Raw genomic sequence first — 27,604 nt, 5'->3', positions numbered from 1 at the left:
TAAAATTGTTTTATGTGTAGTTTAAAAAACCTAATTGCTTATGATGCTGGAGGAAGGCGGTACAGGGACCCTTACCCGAATATATTCTGAAATTCAACTCTTAAAAACGCGATTGTAAGGCCATATTTTGTAATATTAGGGTCAGCAATGTTTCGAAATAAAAGCTTCCAAAAACACAATTTTAAGCGATTTTCAATGTTGTACTGTAATTGGGGTATTTCCACTGGAAAATTCGCAAAATTGAAGATCTGAAAAAGAAATTTAGGATGCTTCATAATGCTTCCGGTTTGGGAGGGGGGGGGGGGGGCTTTTGAGGAGCAGTATTTTGAACACTTTTTTTTTTTATTTTTAGACGAACTAGAGAAGAAATAGGACGGGGGGGTGGGGATTAGCTGATCAACAAGCTGTTACTTTTAAATATTTTTAATTCAAAGATTTATTTTTGAAAGAAATTACGATCTTCTCCTAAAATTACTATTAATTTCTAAAAATCACTTTGTTTTCCAAAGACGTGTTCTTTTCTTCTCTTCAATAATAAAGGTTTTGAAAAACATTCAACTCGGCATTCTGGGGGAGGCTGTGAGCGTGAGCCCCCTTTCTGGTTGCGCCACTGTTCTATTTTGACCAGTCTATTACATGGTTGGCTGTTCATTCGTGTGAGCGCCAGTTAAAGGATTAAAAGTAAATTTCGCTTTAAGAAAAACTTTGGAAATGCAAAATGTCCACCCTTTCTCGAAAACACTTTTGGGCATGTAATCCTAGTTTACTACCTAAATTTAGTAAACTAGGATTACATATTGTCAGGGGGGGGGGGGACAAAACTCATCATCGCTTTGGGATCAGGTATACGAGCCTCTTCTGGACTTCAGATTGCGCCACTGTGTTGCAGTTTAAAAACAGATAGACTATAGGTTGAAATTACTAATTGGTGGTTGAAGACAGCGATACAACTTTCGCATATTATTCATAACAATTGAATTGGTAATATGCGAATTACATGTTATTATCGTTTGAAAATAAGGAACAGATCATTTGACAAACAATTTTAAAAAATCCTTTGCTGAAAACTAGGGGGGCAAAATAATAACTTTTCCCATAGCTCAAGAAAAGTAGGGGGGCACTTGCCCCCCTAGTTTACCTTAAGAGAGGGAATGGTATCGAGAGAGTGAACCAGGACTCCCCTTTAAGTAGAGTATAGAATATTGGGGACCGGAAGTTTCTCCCTCGGAGAAAATTTTGAAAAATACATAGATATAAAATTCTGCATTTTGAAGCCGTATAAGATGTAGTTGGAACTACAAAAATATCAGGACAGAAATAGGCAAACAAAACTTTTTTAAAAGTTATACACTCTTTCGAAAATTAAGATAACACACAGTAAAAATTGTTTTTGATTCGACAAATCAATGACAGCAGTTGACCATAGGCGGATTTAGGCCGAAAATTTTGGGGGTGCAACAATAACAGGGATCGGGGGGGGGGGGGACAAGGCAGTGGCGAAATCAGAAAATAGTTTTAGGGAGGGGCGCACTTTTAGGTCTAAAAAACGCAATTTAAACCATATTTAGTAAACATTAGGAGATCGGCAATTCTTAACATTTCAAACTGCAGAAAAAGTCTTCAATGAAAGTCGATGTTGTTAGATAGCATGTTGTTAGATTTGATTAACAATGGGTGAATCCATTTTCTAGTTTGGAAGGGGATTCACGCCCCAGAAAAAAATTGCTATAGTAATTTTGAAAAAACGCAGTTTTACAATTCTTGGTGATATTTTAGGGGCAATAAAGGTACGTGTGGCTCCAAGACTATTTTTAGAAATTTAAGTCTTATACATGTGATTATAGTCCATATTTATAGTTTAGGTTAGGAATGAGACTCATGGACTGCCCTCCAATCGATTTTTTGAAAAACAGATAGAAATACGCCCCCTCCCCCCACACACTACCTCTTTTAGTTTTTCATAATTAAAGTATTAAAGTTCCAAAAACGCTATGGTGGACAATTTTTGATTCTGTTACCGACAGGTTGTTCATTCGTTCGACTGCTCTCTCCTGGAAAATTTTCGAAATTGAAGTCCTAAAAATGAAGTCCTTATGCAATACTCCATGGTATTAAAAAAAGGATTTCGAAGGCTACTGTCCCAAAAGATTCTCTCACTTAAATATTACGAAATAGTAGTTTTCAAAACCAAAATATTAACAATCTTTGATGATATTGGAGAAGAGGCCCTTGTTCGAATATTTTCCAAAATTGAAGTATTAAACACATGAGTGTAAGACCATTTGGTAACGTTAGGGACACTGCAATTTTTCAAAAACGAAGCTTCAAAAACGCAATTGTAAACGATTTTCGATGTTTTCTTGTGATTAGAGGATCTTCCTTGGAAATTTTACGAAAGTGAAGCCCAAAGAAACGAAATTTGAGATACTCTGTAATAACTTTAGCTGGAGGAAGGGCTTCGGAGAAGAAAAATTTTGAGGACTAATAGAAAAAATGAAAGAAAAGGGGGGGGGGGGGGGAGAGGGGCGGAGAGATACGAAAGAAAGAGGATTGCGCGAGGAGGGGGGGAGTAGGAGGCACACAATTCGCCGCCAATAATCTGAAGCTGTTGAAAAATTTAAATGTCAATATTTCCTTTTGAAAGAAATTAGGATTTCTTCTTCTTCTTTTTTTTTTTTTCATTCATTCATTTTTTTTCTTAAAATGATTGCTTTTTCCCAAAATGAGATCTTTTCCTTTCTTCAGTAATTAAAAGTATTTTTTTAAAAACATCAACTCAGCATTTTGTAGGGAGGGTCACCAGTCTTGGGCCCCTCCCCCTGGATGCACCACTGCAGCAAAATGTCCGGGAGTCCTCCTTTAAAATTTTTTGAAAATTTACCTTAAAAATGTTGGTTTTTAGGTTGATTTCAGAGTAGATTTTATTGATGAAGTTTTGTTGCAACAGTCATGTTTTTTTTTTTTTTTTTTTTGGACTTGATTAGCAAGAGTTGTTTTAAAATAGAAGAATTGGTATTGATGTACGAATAAATGCCCAATTACAGAACACGCAATTATTCTATACAATAACACAGCACTGAACATTAATTTATTTTAGAAATTTCTTTATTTGAATAAAATTATGTGAATTACGTATTTTTTTTTTTTTTTTTTTCAAATGGATAAAATTAATTTACTTCTTAATATGAGCACAGTTATATGTTTCTCGCCTTAGTGACCTGTGGTGATGCACTGGATTCAAGTAAATTTACTAGTATAGCCAGAGCTGCCAACTGCTATGAAAAAATCGTAGTTTCTACGAATTACAGATTAAAACTACGACGCTACGAAAGCGGGTCCAAAAATAACGATTTTCTGTTTCTTTAATTTATAACCCAAGAACCTCCCCCCCCCCCCAAAAAAAAAATCACAAACTGATAGAAAACTAAATCGGTAAGTTGAGAAAATCAAACTTCTAGACGTGTGCTGCCGGTGTAGTTTTCATGCAGTTTATGGGTTCTTCGACAAAAAAGCGGAAAAAATTGCCAAAAATATCGTGAAGAATATAAAAGCACTTGGCCATTCTTTATTTCATCTTTAAAGACGGTTTATGTAAGATGTACTGTTTTCAATAGCGATTTTTCAATTGGAAATGGTGGTCGTGATGTTACTTCAAAAAGACATGCCGACCGGGTGAAAGGTACAGCTAATAATTAAGAATTTATCATCTTAAAATATTCAGTATAAAATCTTTTATTCCGTACTAATATTTTCTGTATTATATTTGAAATTCATTAAGTATCATGTTTATCTTCATTATTCAGTTGACAATTTATCACTGTTTGATTCCTGAAGCAGCGCCCCCCCCCCCCCCCCCGCCGGAAATTGCAGCTACGATTTTGGATTTTCAAAGGTTGACAGTTCTGAGTATAGCAGCTATGAATTTTTTTTTCTCCCAACTGCGTTTCTGGGTGAAATGTACTAAATTAATTTTTTTCAAAACCCGACGAAAAATTTTGGGGCTGCGGCGCACCCCCTTGCATTCCCGTAAATTCGCCTATGCAGTTGACAGAGAGAAAAAGCGTGGGAAGAGCCCACTTTGCTTAGGATTTTTCAAAGAATTATCTAATTATTTCCAAGGACTCTAGAACTACTAAAATTATTTAACGCACTTCATTTGTACTTTCCAGTGTCTGATATTTTAGCAGGGCTGTGGAGTTGGAGTCGAAGAGTCGGAGTCGGACTGATTTTGCGGTAAAGGAGTCGGAGTCGTTAGAAAACATGCCGACTCCGACTCCGGGCTTCTTTCTTTCTTTCCTTTTCACTGACTCCTATTCCTATTCCTATTCAGAGTCACAACTGACTACAACTGTATTTATGTCGAGGACTGCATACTAAGTGCCTTGCCTCCATTATTTTATATACCGATAGATGGCGGCACCATCACCGGATCGAACAGTTAATGAGAATTTAGAACTAGTCCAGGAGCTAATAGCTACCTGGTGCTAGCACCCCCAGAGGTATCGTTTCACTTGGAGGACATTGAGACCACGAGCATATTTAACGTCGCCCAGTCCCCTTTAATGACGACGATGGATCTTCGACCATCGAGGTTCGAACTCAGGACCCTCCGGCCCCGAATCCGACACTCTACCAATCGAGCTACCACGTCCCTTTTCACTGACTCTCCTTGCATTTTTAAAATACTGACTACCAATTGGTTCGATTACATGTATAAAAAGATACTAATGAGAAAATAACTGCCATTGTGGCAATCAGCTAGCTTGAATGCTTACCGAACTTTCTGTAGCCGTCCCCTAGTTTGCTTGCTTTTTAACTTAACTAACAGCAACTGTCAGCAAACGGTTTTGTTGCCTAAAATTTTCAAGTAATCACTTTCAAATGAAAATAGAAATATAGTGTTTTGTTCGATCTCAGTTATAAAATAGTAAAAGAAACGTAACAAATTAGTAAGTCGAGGCCCGTAGCTAAGGTTGAAACGTTTAAGGGTGATCGGCATATTCAAAGAAGTTCTGGCACGAAAGTACGAATCCAAAAGATTCGATCAAATAATCTAATGTTTTTTTTTTCTTTATTAAGACTATTTCTATAAGCTTGGTTCTCACTAAAAACAAAAAGCATGGAACAAAAAAAAAAATTTGAAAAAAAAAAAAAAAAAAAAAAAAATAGAACCGACTTCAAAATTGCTCTAAAAAGTGAAAAATAATTTTATTCTTTAAACACCATCGACAATACTTTTAAACATAATTTTTGAAGTTGGCGCAAAAACGATAGATAAAATCATTCACAGCCATAACTCAACTACAAGTATAAATTTAACCAGGTCCAGTTTCTTCACTACCACATGCATTACGCATTGATGACAGCATATTTCAGTAACGATATAAATGTTTCGTTTCTAACTTTGGATGATTTTTTGATAAAAATATGAACGAAGCATGGTTACAATGGATTTTACTTTTTGTTTTGCGCCAACTTCAAAAATTATGTTAAAAGTATTATCGATGGTGTTTAAAGAATAAAATTATTTTCCACTTTTTAGAGCAATTTTGAAGTCGGTTCTATTTTTTTTTTTTTTTTCAAAATTTTTTTATTTCATTCTTTTTAGTGTAAATGCAGATATTTCAGTAAAAGTAAGAAGTTACCTAGTAAGAAGTTCGGCTCTATATCACTGTATTGCTTTAGAAAAGCCTTTATTCAAAATTATCATTACAATTACTATTACCTACTGTTATATAGCACCAAACTTTTATAACAATGAGTTTCATACTGTCGCGTAGATGAAGATAGCGAAGACAATGTGAAAGCCAAATGAAGCGAATACTCGTTAGTCTCAACTCGAGATCTTTATTCAGAACCACGAATGAACATTACATCTCCTTATATACAACTTGAGAAAGTGCTGGAACTTTCCAGACTTGGAAAGATACAGAAATTAATAGAACATTCGAGAAAATACGGGAAACAGTAGAAACGAAATTTAAGTAAAATTCACTTTGTCCTAGTCGGGATTTGAACCCGGGTCGCTCGTGTTGGAAGCGAGAATTCTACCACTGAGCCACCGTTATCCACGGATAAAAAGTGCGAACTTCGCTACAATATCATTTTAATCATTTAATAGGGAAATTTACTGTTTTTTGCCCATAACTTTTTTTCTGAAGAACAAATATGGTCAAAAAAAGTAATGGGACCTAAGTTGAGCCATCCCCTATCCATTAAAAAAGAATCAACAAAATCGGTTCACTAGGTGAGACGCTATGAATGGACAAACAAAAAAAAAACATACATACGGTATGAATTGATAACCGCCTCCTTTTTGAAGTCGGTTAAAAATAATTGTAAATGATTTCTTGATTACAATACTCAATAATTGAAGTTAATCTTAAAATCTTCATATTAAGGTTAATTCTAAAGCAGTCAATAAAATTTAAATTAAAAATTTAGCGAAGAAGAAATATAAGTATAGTAAAAGCTATTCGTACAAATTTGTATACCGCCGCATTTTGTGTAAAATAAGCTCCTGACGTATATGTGCCCTATTTTCGTTGAAATTATATTGATGAAATATAATTTAAAATATATTCGCGAAAATTTTCAGAATTGAAATATTTATATTTTTTATAAACTCTGAAATTAACTTTGGGTGTCATCTACCAGATAGGTGTCAACCCAGGCAAACCACCCGCTCTCAAGAACTTGGATTTAGGAAAAAAGCTTTTTTCCTTTCAAGTTACGGCTTTCAAAAATTGAAAGCACACGATTTGATCAATATCTATTTGTTAAACATTGAAGGGGGGCAAATAACAGATAATCCTTTTCAAATTTTTTAAAAAGGAGTTTTAAGTCATCTCACTTTTTAACTCGTAACTATTGGAAAATTTGATTTTCAAATTGAATTTCCAACGTTGTATGCGTCTTGGGTTTACAATAAAAAACAAAAAATGAAATTTTCGTAAAAAGGAATTAAGATTTCAATCTCTGTTTAGAGGTTTTCCCCCTTCCCCTGAAGGGAAAGAGGGAGTTGAAAAAATACAATTTAAAAAAATAAAAAAAAAAATCCGGAGTCGGAGTCGGGCGTTTCAAAATCCCGGAGTCGGGGTCGGAGTCGGCCATTTTCCTTCCGACTCCGCAGCCCTGTATTTTAGTACTTGGTTGTAAATTTTTACAGTCCAGTTCTAACTATGTAAGAAAAGCTGTTTTAAATTTAAAAGAAAAAAGAAACAATATATATTTCATGACAACAACTTTGCTTCAGTTGCAAGTGGGGCAGAAAACGAAAAGGAATGGAGGAAGTGTATATTTTTCCGTGCTAAGCAGATTAACAATATGCAGAAAAAGTAAGCTAAAAGCAAGCAATAATAAAAGAATGTCCAAAGTACTGCATTCCGAATTATATAAATAGCAAGATATGAAACATGTGACTCACAAAAATTTGTAAAATGTTTCAGAAACGTGAGAACCATGGTTTTTACATTTTTGGTGCAGGATGTAGCAAAGAGCTGAATTTTACATAAATTGGCATTTCTTTTCCCTACCCTCTCCCATTTTTGGTTTGTAGCCACACTTTTCTAAAATTTCTAGGTTTTCAAGCATTCAAAAATGAAATTTTATTTTTTCAAGTAATTGCTTTTTTTTTTTTGGAACGAATCATGCTAACTTCCAGGAGTTGGGTGGGGCCCCTAACAAAGCTGTGGCCCTAAGCTATAGCTTGCTTAGCCTTTACGCAAATTCAGGCCTGCTTATTGGATCTAGTTCTGCCATGTCAAAAGATAGCACTTATCTGCTTCTCAAAGTTGCTAAAAAATAATCTAGTCATAAATAAAATAACTGAATTTTAAGTAATGACTGAAATAATGCTGTTTCGCGCGAGATTCATTGTTGAAGTCGTCAGAGCGTTACTCGATCAGTAATTTTGGCTGTTATGTATAGGATTATTACGAGGGTCGATCCAAAAGTAAGGTACCCATCAATTTTACAAATATACAGCACTGTCTATTCTCATTGAAATTTGCATAGTTGGAAAGAAGAAACATTTCTCTATTTTTATGCGTAATCGCAATCTTTTTCTGTGCATTATTGTCGACGGTGCCTTAACTTCTGTATCGAGTGTCACAGAATTCCACCACCAGAGTGGGACATGATGGTCAACAAACCACTTCGCTCTTGATTGCAGTTCGGAGCTCGAGTCTAGTGATTACCACTTGTTTCCCAAGTTTAAGGAATACTTTGATGGGCAACGTTTCTGGGTGGTCATTCTAAACTACTTACGTTTCGACTTCGAGATTTCCCGTCACGTGATCGATGTTATCGAAAAAATCTCGCAACGTTGAATTCTGAACAGCTCGCAGCTGTCTTTCGAAGAGGCGCCGATTTTTTCGATTAGTTTGGTCGGCCAGGTACACGTGACTTCTTCCAACCAATGTCCTTTCAGTGCAGCTAGTTTTGTTTTGTTTAATTCTTGGACGGAAAAGCGCGAACTTTGACGACTGGCACGCTAATGGCTATTCTTCAAAGAATACGTTTTACGTTACAAAGAATCACGCCGAAATAATTTTAGATTTTCTTGAAGCAAATCCTGATGTTCTTAAAAATTAATTCTCCGAGAATTTTAAAAAATAGTACACAAAGGAAAAATGGCAGAATGCTCCGGTGCAAAAAGCTTAGTCGAATGGCAAAAAGTAAGTCGTATTTTTTGCATATTTCAATATTACAGTGTCTAAAACAAAAATCGAAGAGGTTAAAACAGCCAATACATAAATTTGATAAAAATTATCCGTAAATTTTGTTGATTTACTATATAACACGATCTATATTAGTAAGAATGTCTTATATGAAATATATTTTTCCCAAGAAACTATAATCGAAATAATAATAATAACTTTAAAAAAATAATGATACTAAAAAAAAATCTTAACCGTCATAAATGCAGATGAAAAAATATAAATAGTTCGTAATCGTGGATTGAATATTATGTTGTTGCCGTGTGTAATGAAGTGCAGAGTGCGAAAGGTTTAGAGGCATCCAAAAGTCTTGATGAAAAAATCTGCTAATTCAAATTGAATAAAAAAAACACTAAAATGTGGGGGGGGGGGGGGGGGGGGGGTAAAAATTTCAATGGCGCTAATTGCGCCATTGAAATTTTTAAAGGGGCTTGAGGGGTATTTTTTTATTTGGGGGGGCTCTTGCTTTTTTGGAGGGGGAGTCTTCCGGATATTCGGGGGGAGGGTCACCCCTACAAAATGTAAAAGGTTTGTTGTGCTAATTGAGCTTTTGGGGATGGGAGCAGACATAACAGAATATATAATCTTCCATATTAGGATTAGTAATGTGAAAACCAACTCTCCCCCCGCTCCAGTTGCAATTATAACAACAATCTCAGTTTCAAAGACATGTTCCAGATTTTTTTTTCTCTTCTCCTTTAAAATTATAATTAAATAAGCATATGCTAAATAAAAAGTATTACTTCTTCAATATTCCGGTTTTCAAATTCCATTTTTTCTAGGTATTGTTTTCCAAGACCCAATCTTAAGATATCCTCAAAACAGTACTTTTCTAGATTTTTTTTTTTTTTTTTCAAAACAAGCAACTTGTACCTATGATTACACAATTCCATCTTTATTTTCAAGATTAAAAAGTCAAAACAGCAATCTTGGTTACAAGAGCAGTTTAAAATAAATAAATACTCTGCTTCTGTAAATGTATATTGAAAAATATTCGTAAAAGGAATAAATTTTTCAATCATTATTTCTCTTCAGAACTTTAAAGTTCTCTCAGAACTTTAAAGTTCAACCCAAAGGAAAGATCCTAAATTGAAGAAGAAAAGAAAAAAGGAGCATTTTGAAGCATTCTCTTTTCCTTGAAATGCATCATATTATATAGCAGCCAATTTACAAATGCTTACAGTATAATCGAATACAGTATTTATATAATATTGCTAATTTTGATGTTGGCGAAATGGAAAATCAAATTTTAGAAACAACTCCCCAGAAATTACCAGCCTTTCTACTGTTTTGTAATTAGTTAATCAATATCAAATTTCAATAAAGGAAAATAAATTATCTTACAAATTGAATTCAATTGAAATTGAATATTGACAGTAGGTAATAAATAAAGAATTTAGGAAAAAAGGGGGGAGGAGGATTTTATAGCAAAAGAAGACAAAAAGAAAAAAAAAGGAAAAAAAAAATACCTACGTCAGTGGCGTACCTAGCATGGGTGACACCCGGGGCGGTAATTTGTGATGTCACCCCCCCCCCCCGCTAAAACGCAAAAAAAAAGGGATTGTATATTCTGTGTAAATTTGAAATTCATACAATTTTCAGAAACAACTAGTACTTTTGTGAAAAACTAAATTTTAAGTGGGATAATGTACAAAAGAAAAATAAAATTTATAAACGCTTTTTACATAAAATTTGCCCTAGACGCATTTGTGCAGGCCGTCGAACGGTCAAAAAAATAAGAGGGAGTAGGAAATTCCTAGCCCCTTAATTATTTCAAATGCATTATATCTTGAAAATTTGGAGTGCCCCCGATCCCCCCCCCCCCCATCCTTACCTTAATTCCTAAATGATGGGTTTGGTTACAAGAAAGTGGAAACAATGGAAGTTATCAACCGTAGCCGAAAGCATTTTCATTCACAAACTAACATTTTACATTGAAAAAGAAGTTCTTAACACGTGTCTGCAATTTAATTCGGATGTTTGTGCATTATAATGTTGTTATTAGTTAAATTAAGTATTTTAAGCTTTGAAAACTTATTGCAAAGCGAAAAATGTTGCATATATACCTATTTTATGTTTTCAGTTATAACCCCCCCCCCCCCCCGCCCCCCTGCACCATTTTTAGGGTTGGCCACATCCTAATTCGTTTTCCTCGTGCCAATACCTATCAGAAAAACCTACTACTGCCGTAATTTTATCACAAAAATTCCACGGACAACCACTTTTCCCCCTCCCCCCCCCTTTCACTATGTTCAAGGTTCCTAACATTCTAATTTGTTTCCTGCTTGCCAATACTTTTCAGAAAAACTAACTCCCGTTTTTGTGTCACAAAATTTAACGAAAAACCACTTGCCCCCAGCGCAGTTTTAACCCTCCTCCCTCCCCTTCACAATGTTCAAGGTTTGTAACATTCTAATTTGTTTTCTGCTTGCCAATACCTTTCAAAAAAACTAACTCCCATTTTTGTGTCACAAAATTTTAACGGAAAACCACTTGCCCCCCCTCCCCCAGCGCAGTTTTAACCCCCCTCCCTCTCCTTCACTATGTTCAAGGTTCGTAAATCTCGCAAGGTGAATTTCGAGCTTGGAATAAGCACCCTGGAGCGACGAAGAAGTCAAAAAAGGGGTGAAACTCTTGCTCAACGGGTTTGCGGTGGAATTCTGTGACACTCGATACAGAAGTTAGGGCACCATCGACAATAGAATGCGCAGAAAAAGATGGTGATTATGTATAAAAATAGAGGAACGTTTTTTCTTTCCAACGATGTAAATTTCAATGAGAATAGACAGTGCTGCATGTTTGTAAAATTGATGGAAACCTTACTTTTGGATCAACCCTCGTATTATTGTACTTTTTTGTTGTTGTTTTTCAGTCCTGTTGTTAATCTTTCATTAATAAATTATGATTTTCGGGACAGTTTTAGAAAAATTACTTCATGAGTTTTAAAATTCTCTTCCATGCCTTTTAAGTGTAAAATTGACGTTTTTTCCTGCTTATTATTTCTTAAATGTATTTAAATGCAAAAATATTACTGTTAGTGTAATTCGGGCCCGTGGTGTCCTGATCGGCAAGGGATTGAACTTGGGGGCCGGAGGGTCTCGGGTTCGATCCTCGATGGTCGAAGATCCACCGTCGTCATTAATGGTGACTGGGCGACGTTAAATATGCTCGTGGTCACAATGTCCTCCAAATGGAACGATACCTCTGGGTGTGCCAGACCAGAAAGTTATTCGGCTCCTGGCCTGGTTCTAAATTCTCGAACTGTCCATAGATGGCACCACCATCTATTGTGTTGTCTTCTGAAGGCAAGGCGAAGGCACGCAGTCCTTCATAGTTTGAGGGCCAAAGGTCCCTTTGATAGTTGATAGTTGATAGTAGTGTAATTCGAACTTTAATTTTCCATTCTGCATTAGTTTTCATTTGTTCGGTCGCAAATTCGAAATGTTGAGACTTCGGTGCTTGTACTTGTATGCGTACGTTTAGAAGTAGGAGCTAATTATTCTTAAATTCACGTTAGTTTTTTTTCTCTTAAATTTAATAAGTGTTTGTTTAAGGTAGGATTGTAATTTAAACATGCAACGAAAGTTGTGCACTCAGTTTAAGACACCATGGCGAATGACGGTAAAGTTTTTCGCCAGAGTTTGCAAGTAATAGAAAAGAAACATTAAAATATTTTTCATTCACCTGTATGATTTAATTTGTTTTTGAAAATATGTTAGCTGAACATTTATCTTCACTGATCAAACATTGAAACCCTTGAATGTAATATCTTATAAGTAAGGCTGGAATGGAGCTGCGTAGTTGTTGAATCGGACTGATTTAGGGGCAAAGAAATCGGAGTCGGAAGTCGGGACAATCAGCTGTGGCTGTGGAGTTGGATTTTGTAAGAAAGGCTGGAACAGGGTTGTGGAGTTGAGTCCGACTAATTTAGGGGACAAAGAAATCAGAGTCAGGAGTCGCAATCAGCTATATGGCATCAGAGTATGGATTGGGATCGGAGTCGAAGTCGAATTTTATAAGAAAGGCTGGAACAAAGAGAGGTCTGCGGAATTGTTGAGTGGGAGGGATTTTGTGGCAGAGAAGTCGGAGTCTGAAGTGGGAGAGTTTAAAATTCAATGAGTCAAGCGTCGATAATTTTCTCTCCGACTCCGTAATCAGCTATGGCTGCAAAGTCGGAGTTGGACTGATTTTGGGGAAAAGAAGTCGAAGTCGGAAGCTCTAAAATTCCTGGAGTCATTTTCCTTCCGACTCCGCAGGCCTGTTTGTATCTATTACTCATATGTTTGCTTCTTCAAATGCTTTTCAAGTTAAAATCAGGTCAGGTTAAGTCTCATTAAAAAATAAAAAAACACTTCCCCAGGAACTTAATTGAAATTTAAATTACAATTATTTGAGGTCACGGCTTACACCCACTCCAAAGAAATAAGATTTTTAAAGAAAGCTATAATCGAGTCTCAACTGAATAAGAGCGGATTCTTTGCACACTGCTGTTTAAAAGGATGTAGGCAAATGAGGGCCAGGGCCTGATTAACGCATGGTCCAGCGGATCCGTGCACTTGGGCATCATAGTTTTGGGGGCACCAAAGTATGATTTATTTCTCTTTTTCTTCCCCTTTTTAAGACAACTATTTTGAAAATGTATGCATTTTCTTGTGAGAAGGGTATCAAATTTTATCAGGACCTGGGCATCACTTAGGCTTGATCGGTCCTCGTTCAGGGCACCAAATATTTTTAGTGCTTAGGGCATCTGATGGTCTTAATCCAGCAGTGGCATGAACACACTGTTAATGAAGAGATTCAACAAACGCATTTTGGATAGGAAATGCGATGTTATTTAGAATCCAAAATCAACATAACAACAGAAATCTTGGGAAACACCGAATGGAACGCCCCCCCCCCCCCCCCCAGTGGTGGCCAGTTGTATAGTTCATCTATTGAGAAATCCACCACCGTATGGATAATAAACATTCAACAAAAGTTTTTTGGATTTTGTCGACTGTTTGGATTTTGAATTTTAATAATGCTTCGTAAAAAGGTAAACTTTTCACATTTAAAAGTCTGGTGGTGTTCCATGGTGTTTATTCTTGTGTTAAAATGTAAAATAAGTAGCTCTCTCACTTTTTTTTTTTTTTTTAGAAATCTTTATTTACACCAAACAACATGTAAATCATTTACAATTCAGTTTACTCCCCATTCAAAGGGTACAACCGTAAACTCTTAGACAAGCAATGACTGAAGTAATCATAGCAAAAAACACACTCGTAAATTAAGACATTATTTGTTTTACAAACAGTCACATGTACTGAGAGCAAGTCGTATATGAATAGAGAAAATAATAATAATATAAAAAGCTAGAGCATTGGCACGTTTTCATGTCTGCGCAGCAGCGTTGCCGTGTTGATAGATGGAGATTCTTAGGGGAGGAGTTAATATTATTATGTATTGTTATTTAGAATAGGAAGGAACACCCTTCGTTTTCATTCTGTAAGCAAGCACTTTAGACTGCGCAGGGTAAAAAGATGTTTCGAATATTACATTTAAAACAGAATGAGGGAGGGGGGGGGGTCAATAACTTAATACAGTTTAACTTCCGTCTCAAGTTGAAAGCGGATGAGACGTACGGAATTAGTTGGGGCGTTAATTCAGAAAGTTCAGATTTGGAGATGGTATCTTTTGGATGATAGTGCGGGTGTTTTTGTTGTTTAATGGAATGTACAGAAGATGAGTGGAACACAGGAGCCGTAGATCTTTGACTGCAAGGCACGATTCAAATGTTACCCTTGATAGACGGGTTCCTGTAGTAGTTCCCCCTCAACCTTGAGCTTTCTTCAGGGTTTTTACGTCAAGTTCTCCATAGTATTGTTCACTGGAAGAAAAAAAAAATCGTTCCTTAATTAAATAGTTCAAATTATAGTTACATTAATTTTATCTGCATACAATAGAAAGTACAGTAGCACCTCTTTGATTCGGATTAATAGGGGATCCAGGTTGCCCAAATTAATGAAAGTGCTGGTTAAATGAAATAACCCTTAAATTAACTCAAGGCACATAAACAAACTACTGGACTCAATAAAAGTTGCATTTTAAATTCAAGAGAACGAAATGCATTTCTGCATTTGGAAAAATTATTCAGACTTTTAAAAATACATTATTGCGCTAATTCGTCTTCTACGCACTAGCGGTACCCGTACGGCTTTGCCCGTAGTAGAATATTAAAAGGGCATTTGGTTTGCCTGTATATTTACACATATTGGATGATGAATTTCTCGCCCAGTATGCTATGTAATTTGCTCGTCCATGTTATGGCAATTCGCTCGGTAAAATGGGATTAAAATTGGAATAGAAAAAGAACAAAATTAATTTCTTTTAAAAATCGCTTCGAGGTGCTCACCCCTATGCTACGAACTAATTTTTTGCCAAATTTCATGAAAATCGGTAGAACGTTCTTGGCGTTATACGAATAACAGAGATCCAGCTTTATATAAGGTTTATTAACTTTCAGCTTTATTTTTAGTAAAGATGTGCATCTAAATGGCTGTCCGGATTAAACAAAGTCCGGTTTGATAGGGTACGGATTTTTGAAAGTCATAGGCGGCTGGTGCACCAAAAAAGTGGAGGATCGAAAGCGGTGCAGGAATGGGGGCACGTTAGGTGGGTGGGATCCTTAAAGCTGACTTTGAAAAACTGTGGCAATGGAATTTTAACAGCATTATTAATTCAAGTACCTTCTCTAAAAAAATTCGGGACATGACCTCAAAAATCGGGATGGCCACAGTAGACCTTCCTCCTCCCCCCCCCCCCAACTCAAAACTCCATTTTAATTTTCATAAAGTTATAACACGAGAAAAATATAAAACGTTCAGGTATTGTCAACTCTTTTTTTTTTAAACACGTCAATTAATCAAATTTATCATTTTCCGATCGATCGTTTACGTAAAACTTTAAAAACATTAATGGCAAGACCTACCTAGCTAGGCGCAGAGCCTGTTGCTAGTCACCACTTTTATATTTTCATTTATGTGTATATTTAAAACTAATTTTAAGAAATTTGATGCATCACAATCAATGCTTTTAGGAAAGCCAATTTCAGAACTTACCATCCTGGAACATTTTCTGGTTCATCACACTGTAAGCTGTCTACATTAAAAACTGTTCCGAGACTGCATCCGTAAGGTCTGGCTGTACCTTCAATGCAGACGTAAAACTTTCTGCAATCTGTTGGGTGAGCATGTCTGCTGTACAGACCAGGTTGATCAACATCAGATGGATCTGGGCAAACGAATCCTTCAGCAACTTCTGCAAAAGAAAGTTATTCGTTAATACAAATATACAGCCTCGATTAACCGAAGTGATCAGGGCCGGATCATCTTCGGTAAATCGAAAATTCCGGACAAACGATAATTATTTAATTTAAAAAAATGCTAATTTTTTAATATAACGCGACGCTGCGACGCCCGACGTAGATTTTTGAGGAGATTCGGGAACAATTTCTGAATTGGAATTTTTCTTTTCTTTTTTCGCTTTCTGCTCGAATGTGTCGCATTTAAGGTAGAAAAATACAACTCAGAATGAAACAGAAAGAAAAACTAAAAACAAAAAAGGGCGCCTAAATTCATGAAGGAGACCTTGGAGGCTGAGAGGTCAAAAGCACTTTCTTCGGCGGCTGCCTACACCTCAATTTTGAATTTTATTTGTAAATTTTTTAGCCTACCTTGCTTTTCGTAAACTTTAAATTCAGCATATTATTTTCAAGCATTTCTTGATGATGACTTATTATAACTGTTATGATTAATCTAAAGCTAGTTTATCCTTGCAGTCTGATTTAAAAAAAAAAAAAAAATTGCGTCGCAGATTGCTGAAAAAAACTCTGCTGCTGAGATTCTAATATTAAGAGTTTTCAGAGTAACAATAAAAAATAGTTTCAATTTTGTTCCAATTATTATAAACTATAGTTCAGTAGATGTCACACAAACCAGAAAATACAATGTACATTTAATCAAACACAGTTTTAAACAATAGGATTTTGTTTCCTTCTGTCAGAAGTACTAGTTTATCACTGAAACTGATAGAATAAGAAAAAAAAAAAAAAAACGTGGAGTGAGGAAAAAATCTTATATTTTTCCCAACGCTTAATTTTTAATTATTTTTTTAAATGTCCGGTTCTTCAGATAAGGCGTGATCTTTCCGACGTCACAAATGATGTACTTTGGCGCATCTGTCTACCGCGTTTCCACGTTATGATAATCAAGAAGCGAATTAAATATTGCGCTCTACGTTTGCTATCAACCTTATCGCTGCCAATACATGTGAGTAAAGAAGCGAATTAAATATTGTGCTCTGTGAATGACATCAGCGAATAGCATTTTGTGATGTCATCGGCAGAAGTGTAAACAATGAAAGCGCACCGATTAAAATAATTGTTAGAAAATATTAAACTTTGCCAAATTATTTAAAAAATGGTCAGATCCTATTTTTTTAAGAATGCTCTTTCAGAAAAAAATGCTTTTAAAATTTCGGAAACGACTCCATTCCTACATAAAACAACTTTACTTTCAGATTTGATCACTATTGAATCTAATAGCATTTTAAAAGTTAGATTTATTTAGGGTTCCAAAAATATATCGATGAGTCCGAAAGAAGAAAAACACAGAAGTGATAGAAATACACGTAGAATGCGGTACCTGCTATAGGAATAGTTGCCTCCAGTGACTTAAAGTAATTTTGTTTATTTTCCACAAAATAAATAATAATATTTTTAATAAAATGATTTCAATTAATTTAATAACTTTTGAGTAATTAATTATATTTTTTTCAACTAATCATTTTGGTTAATAAATAAAAAATTCAAGGCACCGTTGCCAACCGTTCAGTTAAAAGTGCTTCGGATAATAAATGTTATACTGTGACTTGTTCTTTGTCAGGAAACTAAGAAAAATAATTTGAAGAAACATTAAGCACTTGCCAGGGCCGATCCTAGGGTGTCGGCCGCCCGTGTGCAAAGACCTAATGTGCCGCCCCTCAAGAGTAATTTGCATATTTTGACTAAGCTTTAACGTCTATATAAATCTTTCTTTAAACTTCTATGCCAAGTTCGAATTTAAAAAAAGGGGGGGGGGGCAGAAGAATGATCTTATAAAAAGAAAGAAATTTTTTATAGTAAGAAACACCTTAGGTACAGTTTATATCTTTGAAGAAAGTAATAGATACCAAAATTTACTAGTCGTAAAAACGCATTTTATAGTCTTTCTTCGGTGACATCAGAGAAGGGACGAAGGAAAGGTAAGCGTTGGGGGAGGTGTCAGGGATTCAGGGGAGGAGGATTGCTCCACGAAAATTATCGAATTGGCGTATGAAAAATAATTTTAGTTAATCTTTAGTTGTGTTTGGTTGCAAGGACAAAAGAGTCAAGTATATTCAAGGTGCATGGAGAAATTTTCACAATTGACGTGAAAATATCGAATTTTTTGGGACTTTTTCGAGACTTTAGGTGAAAGTAATGTTGCAGTTCTTTCCTATAATTCTTTCAAAATTGAAATCAAATTGAAGCTATTTTTTAAGACCGTAGCTTAGGAAGGATCGGCGTTCTTCCAGAAAAATCTCCGAAACTGAAGTTTTAAACCCGCAGGTTTGGGTTACCTTTGTTGACGTTGCAAGAGGGAGGGACATTCAATCGTCTCCCATCGAAAGATTTCGAAATATAAGTTTAAAACGCAAATTTAGGCCGTCTTTGGTGACGGTAGGGAATCTGGCGGCTATCCTCCGGTAATTTCTCGCCACTATTTTTTCAAAAACCCGTTAGATTTAAAACAATAGGGGAAACATGAAAATATTCCGAACCAAAATATTTTTCGGAACAAAAATCCTTTACAGGCTATTTTTGGGAAGGAAGGATTTTGGGGCTCTTAAGCGGATATTTCTAAAATCGCAGTTTTATATTATCTTTGGTGACGTTAACAAAACTGGGAAGCTTCTGTGGATCTTTCGGATATTTTTCAACGTTAGTATCTGAAAAATATAACTATAGACTTTTGTCCACCTCACCTCGACGATTGATGGATATGACCCAGCGCCGTGAAAAGTTACATAAGCCTGGCAGTTCTCCTCCGGAATTCTTTAGAAATATAAGTCCCAAAATCGTATTTTAAGCATTGTTTGATAACGATGGGACTAAGAGCGAACGGGGGTTCAGTGTGCTCTCACGAACTGTGTTTTTGAACCTGAAGTCAACTTCAGGCTAGTTTAGGCAGGAAGCTGTGGCTCCACGGAATCGTCTAAAAACGAAATTTTCAGGTATAGTGATTGCGTTGGAGAAAAGAGGGATCCGGGGTCTTTCCACAAAAGTTCTTGACTCTGATGTTTGAAAAACGCAATTTTAGTTTTTTTTTTTTCAATACGTTAAGTGAGAGGGGGTGGAATTAGGGGCTTCTCGAAAGACGCTAATTGAGACTGTATTTGGTAGTAATGTTTGCGAATGGATTTCGGGGTCCTCCATTGCAAAAATTTCGAAAAATGCCAAAGCAATTTTATATGACGTTTGATGATAGGAAAGGCTGTCGTCTGTAAACACGTTTTGGATTTTGGAGCCAGCACTTTTAGGCTATATTTGATTAAGTTAAGGTGGAAGAGGTGAATCAGAAGCTTAATTGGGTCCTTAAGATCGATGGTTCAACCAGCGAAATTTTCCGAAAGTACAGTCCTAGAAACGCAATTTTAAACCTTCTTTAGTTTCGTCAAGGAGGATAGGGCATCTTTTTGTATCTTCGTTTTGGAGCCACATTTAAATTTTCTTCCCGGGGCAAGGGCCCTGTCCTCCTACCTGATCTGAAACCGGGCAGTTCATTCAAGATTTTAATCAGAAAAATGTTCATAAAGGGGGAAAAGTACAACATTTTAGTTCGTCATTCATATATGTTACTCTCAAGGGAGCCGCAGTTTTACACTTTCTCTCCACGCATCACGATTGTTAAACACAGAGTTTGTTACATAGTTTGTTGTTTGAAATGCTTGCGAGAGTATCTAATCAGTATACTTTTTTTTAAATAAATAAAATATGTATTCATTGTTTAGGTCTATAAATGCTTGGGGGTAAACGGCCGCCCTCGGTGCTCCTTTTAGACGGCACCATTTCATGCTTCAGAAGGGGGCCTTTCCCCTCCCCTGTATACATGCCTGATTACCGGTTCTGTCACAAACTTTGCAACCAAATGAAGCATGTGTGTTAAGAGTAGATATTAATGAACAATAAACCAACAAAATGTTCCCTAACATTCTATTTTTCTTAAACTATGCTATGTTGTCGGGAAATCGACACATACTTTGACAATTGAACATTTAAAAATCAGCATATAAATTCTACTTATTATAAGTTATCTTGTGAGAAATTCTTGAGGAATTTTGCTTGATTATAAGAACCATATGATGCGGCCTGCGGCCGCCCCTTGCTTTGGCCGCCCTTGTGCGGCGCACACTCTGCACACCTGCTAGGATCGGCCCTGGCACTTGCAATTAGAAAATTGTCAGAAAACTTGTTAAATAATTACAATTAGAACAATGAAAATGAGTAGCTTGGAGAAGGAAATGCTGTTATTGGTTCTTGACAACAGTTTTGGAAACAAAAGGAATTGCTTCAAAACTAGAAACGGGTAGAGAAATCGCAAAAGAAAGAACTTCGCTCGGGTTAGAAGCATTACCGTAAAACGGTACAACTTTGTGCCAAGGGGGCAACAATGGGCCACTGTTGCCATGGCGATGATTTTGCTCTCTCTAGTGGCCTCTTTTTCAAACTTACGAGCTCAAAAAAAATAAATAAATAAATAAAATAAATAAATAAATAAATAAATAAATAAATAAAATAAAATAAAATAAAATAAAATAAAATAAATAAATAAATACATAAAAAAAACCCCCAGGCAGAGTGTAACCATTTAGGTAGTAAAAGAAACTTCATCAGATATTGCCAGTGTTTTTGTATGCCTTACATAACTTAGTCGTTCTTAGTGCGTGATTCGACTCGCTCGTGGGAGAACCAAAAGTCTCCTTTGGGTAGGCCACTTATGCAAGATTCCAAGATCTGGAAAGTTCAGATTTGCTTTACTAATTTGCCAGTTATGAATTAAGCCGCTTCTTGACTTAAAATGTTTCGTAGTTTTCGCAAGTTCTCAACGTTTATCGAAAGTGGGAATGTTGGGGTACAACAATAAGCCACCTATTTTTCACGGTTTTTAGTGGCTTTGAGTTTCATTTTATTCTCTGTAGGGATGCTTTATTCATATTTTGTTGTAAATAATGGCAAGAAAAGACAGAAGAAGGCTTATGGATCGCCCTATCGCCCGTACTCATGAGCCCGTACTAGGTGTTTTTGAAAAAGGTGCTGACTGAAATCCGGACCAAATACAAACTGAGATAATTTTTAAAAATTATTTACTTTGATGAGATTTGGAATAAGAAATGTGATTTCACATTTCAGTTCTCAAAACCTTTTTGAACTCGTTTAAAATTCGTCAGACCTACGTATTTTCTGAGAACTATGTATCGGTACCTAGTCATTAGTCGGTGAGATTTTTCTAGTTTTCAAATGTTTCTAGGTCAAAACCTAGGCAGTTAATTAAGAACGTTACCAACGTTTACCATGTTGAAATTTATTAATCACTCAAAACGACAAGTGATGATTAAATCTTAAAAAAATTGAAAAAAAAAAGTACATGATGGACTAAAAAAATTCTTTATACAGTTTCAAGCAGAGGACAACATGTAGTCTCAGATAACAATAGGTCAGATCAAGTTTTCGCTGTGTTTTCTAGGTTAAAATGAGATGGGCCATGGAGGATAAATTCCCCTTCCTCTTCTTTTCAATTTAGATTTTGTTTAAACATTTCATTCGAAAAACGAAATACATAGCTATCATTGCTAAAGTCCTCCAACTTCTAAATCAAAGATGCACACGGAATTTTCATTGAAAACATCGAAAAGTGGCCCATAGTTGGACCACTTTACGTTAATATGTTGAATTTTTAAATTCAGTTTAATAAAGCTCTACAAGTTTTAATGCTGGATTATAAAGCATTACAGCTGTCTAATTTCATCCAACATAATGCATGACTCACATGCAGTTAATTCATAAAAACATTAATTATTTAATCAACAGCGAAATGAATCAAAAATGTTTTTGAAAAGGAAATGAACCTTTTCCGTTTCTTAAGGTCACCCTGAAATTTTTTTATTTCGTTACCAATTTTTACTGTCATGTCTTCTGATTACATTTTTTTGAAAAGCATTTGTTGACTTTTTTTTTTAGTTTTATGTTTCTTATTGTAATTTTCAACTTTTCTTATTTTTGTACCAGTCAATTCTTAATGACTTTTGGTTTAATCCTTCTTTAATTTTTTCCTCTCAGTTTTTTAATCGGGAATCGACGGTAAATTTCCATTCTTGGCCTTTATTCATGACCATGAGAATACTATTTTGAAATTGTATTGCTCTAGATTCTAGATTCAATCGTTATTTATAGCTAATAAGATAAAAGCAAAAAGCACAAAATTATTTTAAAACTCTAATAAAAATAATTAAAAATAAGAAAATGTATTCTACAAAAGATCAGGATATTTATGGCGCACAAAACGTTTTAACGAAAAAGAAGACAAGGACTACTGATATTGAAGGTATATGAGTATGTATAGAGGTTACAAAATTAAAAAAAAAAAAAAAAAAAAAAATCTGTACATTCTTTTTGAATTTTTTTTCTTTCTTTTTTGACTTACACATTGCGTAAAAAACATTTTTTTTAAAGGAAAAAATAATACTTTTAGAATTTGATTATGTTATTGCTATTAATTTTTAAAGTAGCTAGTACTTCAAATCTTTATTTAAACTGAGCTGTTTTGCTCAATCATCTCAAATTGGTAATATTTTCAGTTGGTTTGACATGCAAATTATTGTTTAGATTTAGAACTAAACGACTGAGAGGAAAGTAGACAAAGTTACCTGTTTAAAAGTAAAGGCAATATAATCTATGAAAGTCTTACCGAACTGGTCGCATCTTTCTACGAGATCAGCCCAAACGCAGACCCGCTGTTCAGCGTCGTAGGCCAATCCTGGAGGACATTCATATCGGGAAGCCTCCCCGTTCCAGCAGGAGTAGAATACGCGGCAATTGTCCTGGTTTGAGTAGATTCCATACAACCTTGGGCAGTTTGGGGTGCTGATCGGTGGCTCTGGAGAAAAACATTAATAGTTTATTGAATAACATCAACATAAGATTTTTTTTCCTTAAATTTCCAATGGCATGTGAAAATGGCAAACTCTTACAAAGCAAATAAGTACAATGAACACAATAAAACAGAAGAGAAAAAAAGTCAATGGTTCTTCAGCACAAATATAGCAGTGTAATATCTCTTCTTCTCGCAAGCCCTACACAAAATCGGGAATCTGATCAAGTGGTAGTCCTTTCCACAAATCGGGCAGTTTGAACTGACAAATATTCCTATGCAGCTGGCAAGGCGGCCGTAGCCTAATGGAAGTATAAATTCCACAACTGCTTTTTCATGGGGTTTAAGTGAAATATTTTGACCCAAAATGTTCCTTTAACTCTTTGTGGAGACACGGGAGGTATCACTTTCCATTTAAATCTCGTTAGACCTGTGATACAGCTTTTAGGAACGGTGGAATTTGTGTGTACATGACGCTAAATTTTATGATCTCTTGGGGGTCGAAAAATATTCATAAAATCGAATAGCATTGCTTCAGTAAAAGAGTTTTCGGACCTGGTAAGCTGTTTGTAAAATCGTGACTACTCGTAAGCTAGAGATTTGTAAAATCAAGACGAACTGCGTACTCGACTTAGTAGCCAAGAAACCTGCCTGTTCATTAACGAGAATTCTGCAATGTTGAGAAATCTACTGGAGAACAAACTGTCTTCAGGATCTCACCGGGAATCTTGAACATTCTCAGATAAAAGAAATTCGTTTTAAATTTGATACGGGAAATGAGACCTTTCCCATTCGTTGGAAATACAGCACTGTTATTTGAGTCGCTAATTAACAGTTTCTCTGTTATGTTCTTATTCATTTGTTTTCGTTTCATAATGGGGTTGTTTCCTTCAGTCAAAAGTACTACTTTTAGTCACTGAAATTGATCAAATGAGCAAAAAAAAAAAAAAAAAAAAACACATAGACCCAGAAAATATTTTCATTTTTCCAACAGTTATTTTTTAATTATTTTTTTAAAATGTCCGATTTTTCAAACAAGGCGTGGTCTTGATGACGTCACAAATGATGCATTTTGGCGCATCTTTCTACCACGTTCCACGTTATGATAATCAACAAGCGAATCAAATATTGCGCTCTACGCTTGCTATCAACCATATCGTTGCCAATACACGTGAATCAAGATGCGAATTAAATATTTTGCTCTGTGAATGGTAACACTGAATGGCATTTCATCATTTGTGGTGTCATCGGCAGAACCGTAAACAATAAAATAGCACCGATTTAGGTAATTTTTTTAAAAATATTAAACTTAAGCAAATTATTTAAAAAATGGTCAAATCCCGTATTTTTAAGAAAAAATACTTTTAAAAATACTCTTTCAGAAAAAAATACTTTTAAAATTTTGGAAACGACCCCATTCAGTTGAAAAGTTTTTTTCACATTTGCGTCCAAGGCATTGAGGATAAGATTAAGTTTTAAGAACAAAATTTTTTATTTCTCAAGAGAATTACACTTTTAAAATAAATTTTTTTTTTAAAAAAGGAAAAAAAATGTTGAAGTATTTTGCTCTGTGAATGGCAACACTAAATGGCATTTCATCATTTGTGATGTCATCGGCAAGATTTGTAAACAATGAAAGCGCACCGATCAAAGTAATTTCTTATTTGTAATTTTGTATAAATATTAAACTTATAAATAAATTATTTAAGAAATGGTCAGATCCTATGTTTTTAAATATGCTCTTTCAGAAAAAATACTTTTAAAATTTTGGAAACGACCCCACATTATTATTTTTAATTTTAATTTCCGTGTTGAATGTGTTATTAGTATTACTTATTATCGTCTAATTAGAGGTTATTACGCTATAGTGTTTGCTTGCTATTCATACTCAGTGTATATGATAAACAAATTAATAAAAAGCAGGATATTAAGTTACAGCCAGGTTCTAATCATTTGAAATGCTCACTAGTATAGAACTCTGTTTTGCAGATGCATATTGTGATAACCAAAAAATCTTTCAACTAAGCTGTTCTGCGATCATTTTGTGACATACTTACTGCACCTAAAATATTGACGAGAGGTGCTAAATTATGAATTAACGGAGACTGCTCCAAATTGGTTACAAGAAATATATCTTAACATACAAACCTCTGTCAGTAAAATTTGATTTGAAAAAAAAAAGGAACCATTTCCTCAAACATATTTTTCTACTTGTGTTATTTTTTTACAGCTTACAAACAGAGGCGCCTCGATGAGAGGTCTTGGGAGGTCACTGTGACCTCCTAAAAAATTCCTTATTCGGCAGAGTCTATCTCTCAATTCGGCAAATGAAATAAATATGCAATACACCGACATCCCGGTTATCGCATCCAGAGACTAGTTTTGTCCTTCTTATGAACTAAAAAAAAAAAAAAAAATCTTGTTTTTTTTAGTGTTCCGATAAAAATGCATTTTGCCGGAAAAACCCAACCCTGTTAAAAGACAGATTGCAGGTAGTCATTTGGGTAAGTGGACAATCAGTTAGTTACTAGGGAAGATATAGAAAATTTTTAAGGAGAGGTGTTTGATTTCTACTCTTAACTCTTTCATACGTTCTGGAACCTCCTCCCCACTATTATCATGGAACATAGTCTTAAATTCCGTTATTTATTTATTTGTTTGCTTAATTCTTTTTTTAACTTCAATTTCTAGAAATTTCAGGAGGAGTGTGCTGAACAATATCCCTTACGTTAACGTCATCAAAGGTGTCCTACAATTGCGTATCTTGGATTTCAGCTCCAAAAAATGTCAAAGACAGAACATCCGATCCCCCTCTAATATCATCTAAGATCGTTTAAAATTTAGTTTTTGGAACTTCAATTTCGAAAAACATCCTGCAGAAAGTCCAATTCCTATCCCTAAAGTAATAAGAGATGGACTACAATTGCGTTTCAAAACTTTAATTCCGGAAAAATTCCGGGGAAGAATCCTTTTCTCCTAACATCATCAAAGATCAACTAAAATTGCGTTTTTTGAACTTATGCCGAAAGAAGGTTTCTATATCTCGGCTCAAGGAAGGGGCGATCATCCCCCATTGCCCCTTCATTCTCTCCGCGTTTATTAAATTGTTAAACAACTTATTTTCTCCGGTTAATAAACTCACTCACCAAGGTCTGTCCTATCTCCGCAGTTCACACTGAAGGGGTAGGCGCAGTTCTCTCTTAGAGGATCTGCATCGTCAAAGACAAGGCCGTTTCCGCACACCTTCAGAGTAGCGGTTCCATTTTCACAGGCATAATATTTATCACAGCTTCGGTAGTGAGGGTAAAATCCAAAATTGTCTGGACAGTCGAAGTCGTCACGTTGCGCAGAGGCTGCAAATGAAGATAATTAGTCTCACGTAGAACTTAAATACTGATTTAATAAAATACAAAATTTGCAAAATTGTTTGGTGAAATGAAAACAAGCAAAAAGGAAAGAAAAAAACGTTGTTCCATTGCACGCTTTATTTATTTATTCTTCTAATGTGAATCTAATTCTTGTAAAATCCCGTCAAATTATCCTTAAAGTACAACTAAAATTTTTCCTCCGTGTTTTTATCTTTAACTTAATCAGCATAATTTTTCTAAATAAGTTGTGGCAACAGATAAAATAATTTTGTTTTCGCTTTTCACTTTTACTTTCGCTTGCGTTCTAATTCATTTAAAGTGATGTGTTTTATCTTCATTCTAAGTGTGTGAAAATGTTTTTTGAGTTTGTATGTGCGTTTTTTGTGCGAATTCTTATTCTTTCATACAGTCCACTAACAAATCGAATTTTTTGTGACTATGACTGAATTTATGTTTGAGTGAAATTTTGTGTTTTTATTCATTCTATTCATCAAGTACGTACACGCAGGTATTGCTAATTTTCATTTATTTATTTATATTTTAAAGGCGTGAAAATACTTTTTGGTATTTTTTTTAGAGGAATAAAATTTATTTTGAGTTGGCGAAGTGTACAAAAACAGTGAAGGCCGTAATGGTGATCAGTTTCATAAAAAATTTACTTTCTGAGGATGGAATGGAAGATGGTCGAAATAGAAGAGATGCGCAGTATTTGATTTTTAATATTAAAATATTAAATATATTTTTATATAAAAATAATATAGTAAAATAAAATAATAAAATATTTTAATATAAATTTAATATTATAATATTAAAATGTTTGACATTTTGTATGTAACCCCCCCCCATAAAATGTAATACTTTAAAAATCACAATTTGATTGCAAATGGGCATTATTTGATTATTTGATGCGCATCTTTGATTTTAAATGTTCTAAATGTTAAAAATCAAAGATGCACATTATTTGATTTTTTACATTTAAAATGTTAGACATTTTGAAAAATAAATCAAATGTAATACTTTAAAAATTCCGATTGTTTTTACTTTGCATTTTCCGCAAATTTTTTATTCAAAATACAAAGCGTGAAAATACCTTTGGCCAAATTTTTGACACATATTTTTGATTTTCAGTGCGCGAAATATGCTTTTAGAGTTCTTAAAACCTTGTTTTCGTACCTTTACGAAAACAAGGTTGAGAATCGCAGAACTCTTCCATCAAAAACAAACTCGTGAATGAGATAGAAAAGTAAGTACGAGACACAAGAGGGTCTCAACCCTAATAGAAACCGTGTCAATAGAGCGATTCTAGTTTCGC

The 27,604-nt window shown here is 35.0% G+C and overlaps 1 protein-coding gene across 1 annotated transcript in view; it reads right to left on the bottom strand.

Moving 5' to 3' along the window:
* Positions 1-13,838: 13,838 nt before the first annotated feature.
* Positions 13,839-27,604, bottom strand: part of LOC129227310 (protein obstructor-E-like) — a 30,623-nt gene continuing 16,857 nt past the window's right edge. Inside the window, exons 2-5 of the mRNA XM_054861851.1 lie at positions 26,071-26,277; positions 22,742-22,930; positions 15,818-16,016; positions 13,839-14,586 (exon numbers count right to left, since the gene is read on the bottom strand). Of these exons, the coding sequence (XP_054717826.1) occupies positions 14,532-14,586; positions 15,818-16,016; positions 22,742-22,930; positions 26,071-26,277 (650 nt within the window). The 3' untranslated portion in view covers positions 13,839-14,531. The remainder of the gene's footprint in view (positions 14,587-15,817; positions 16,017-22,741; positions 22,931-26,070; positions 26,278-27,604) is intronic.

This window comes from Uloborus diversus, chromosome 8 (assembly GCF_026930045.1).
Source record: "Uloborus diversus isolate 005 chromosome 8, Udiv.v.3.1, whole genome shotgun sequence".
Classification (NCBI taxonomy): Eukaryota; Metazoa; Arthropoda; class Arachnida; order Araneae; family Uloboridae; genus Uloborus; species Uloborus diversus.
The sequence above is the reverse complement of the archived record's forward strand: the minus strand, read 5'-3'. Positions and strand labels throughout refer to the sequence as shown.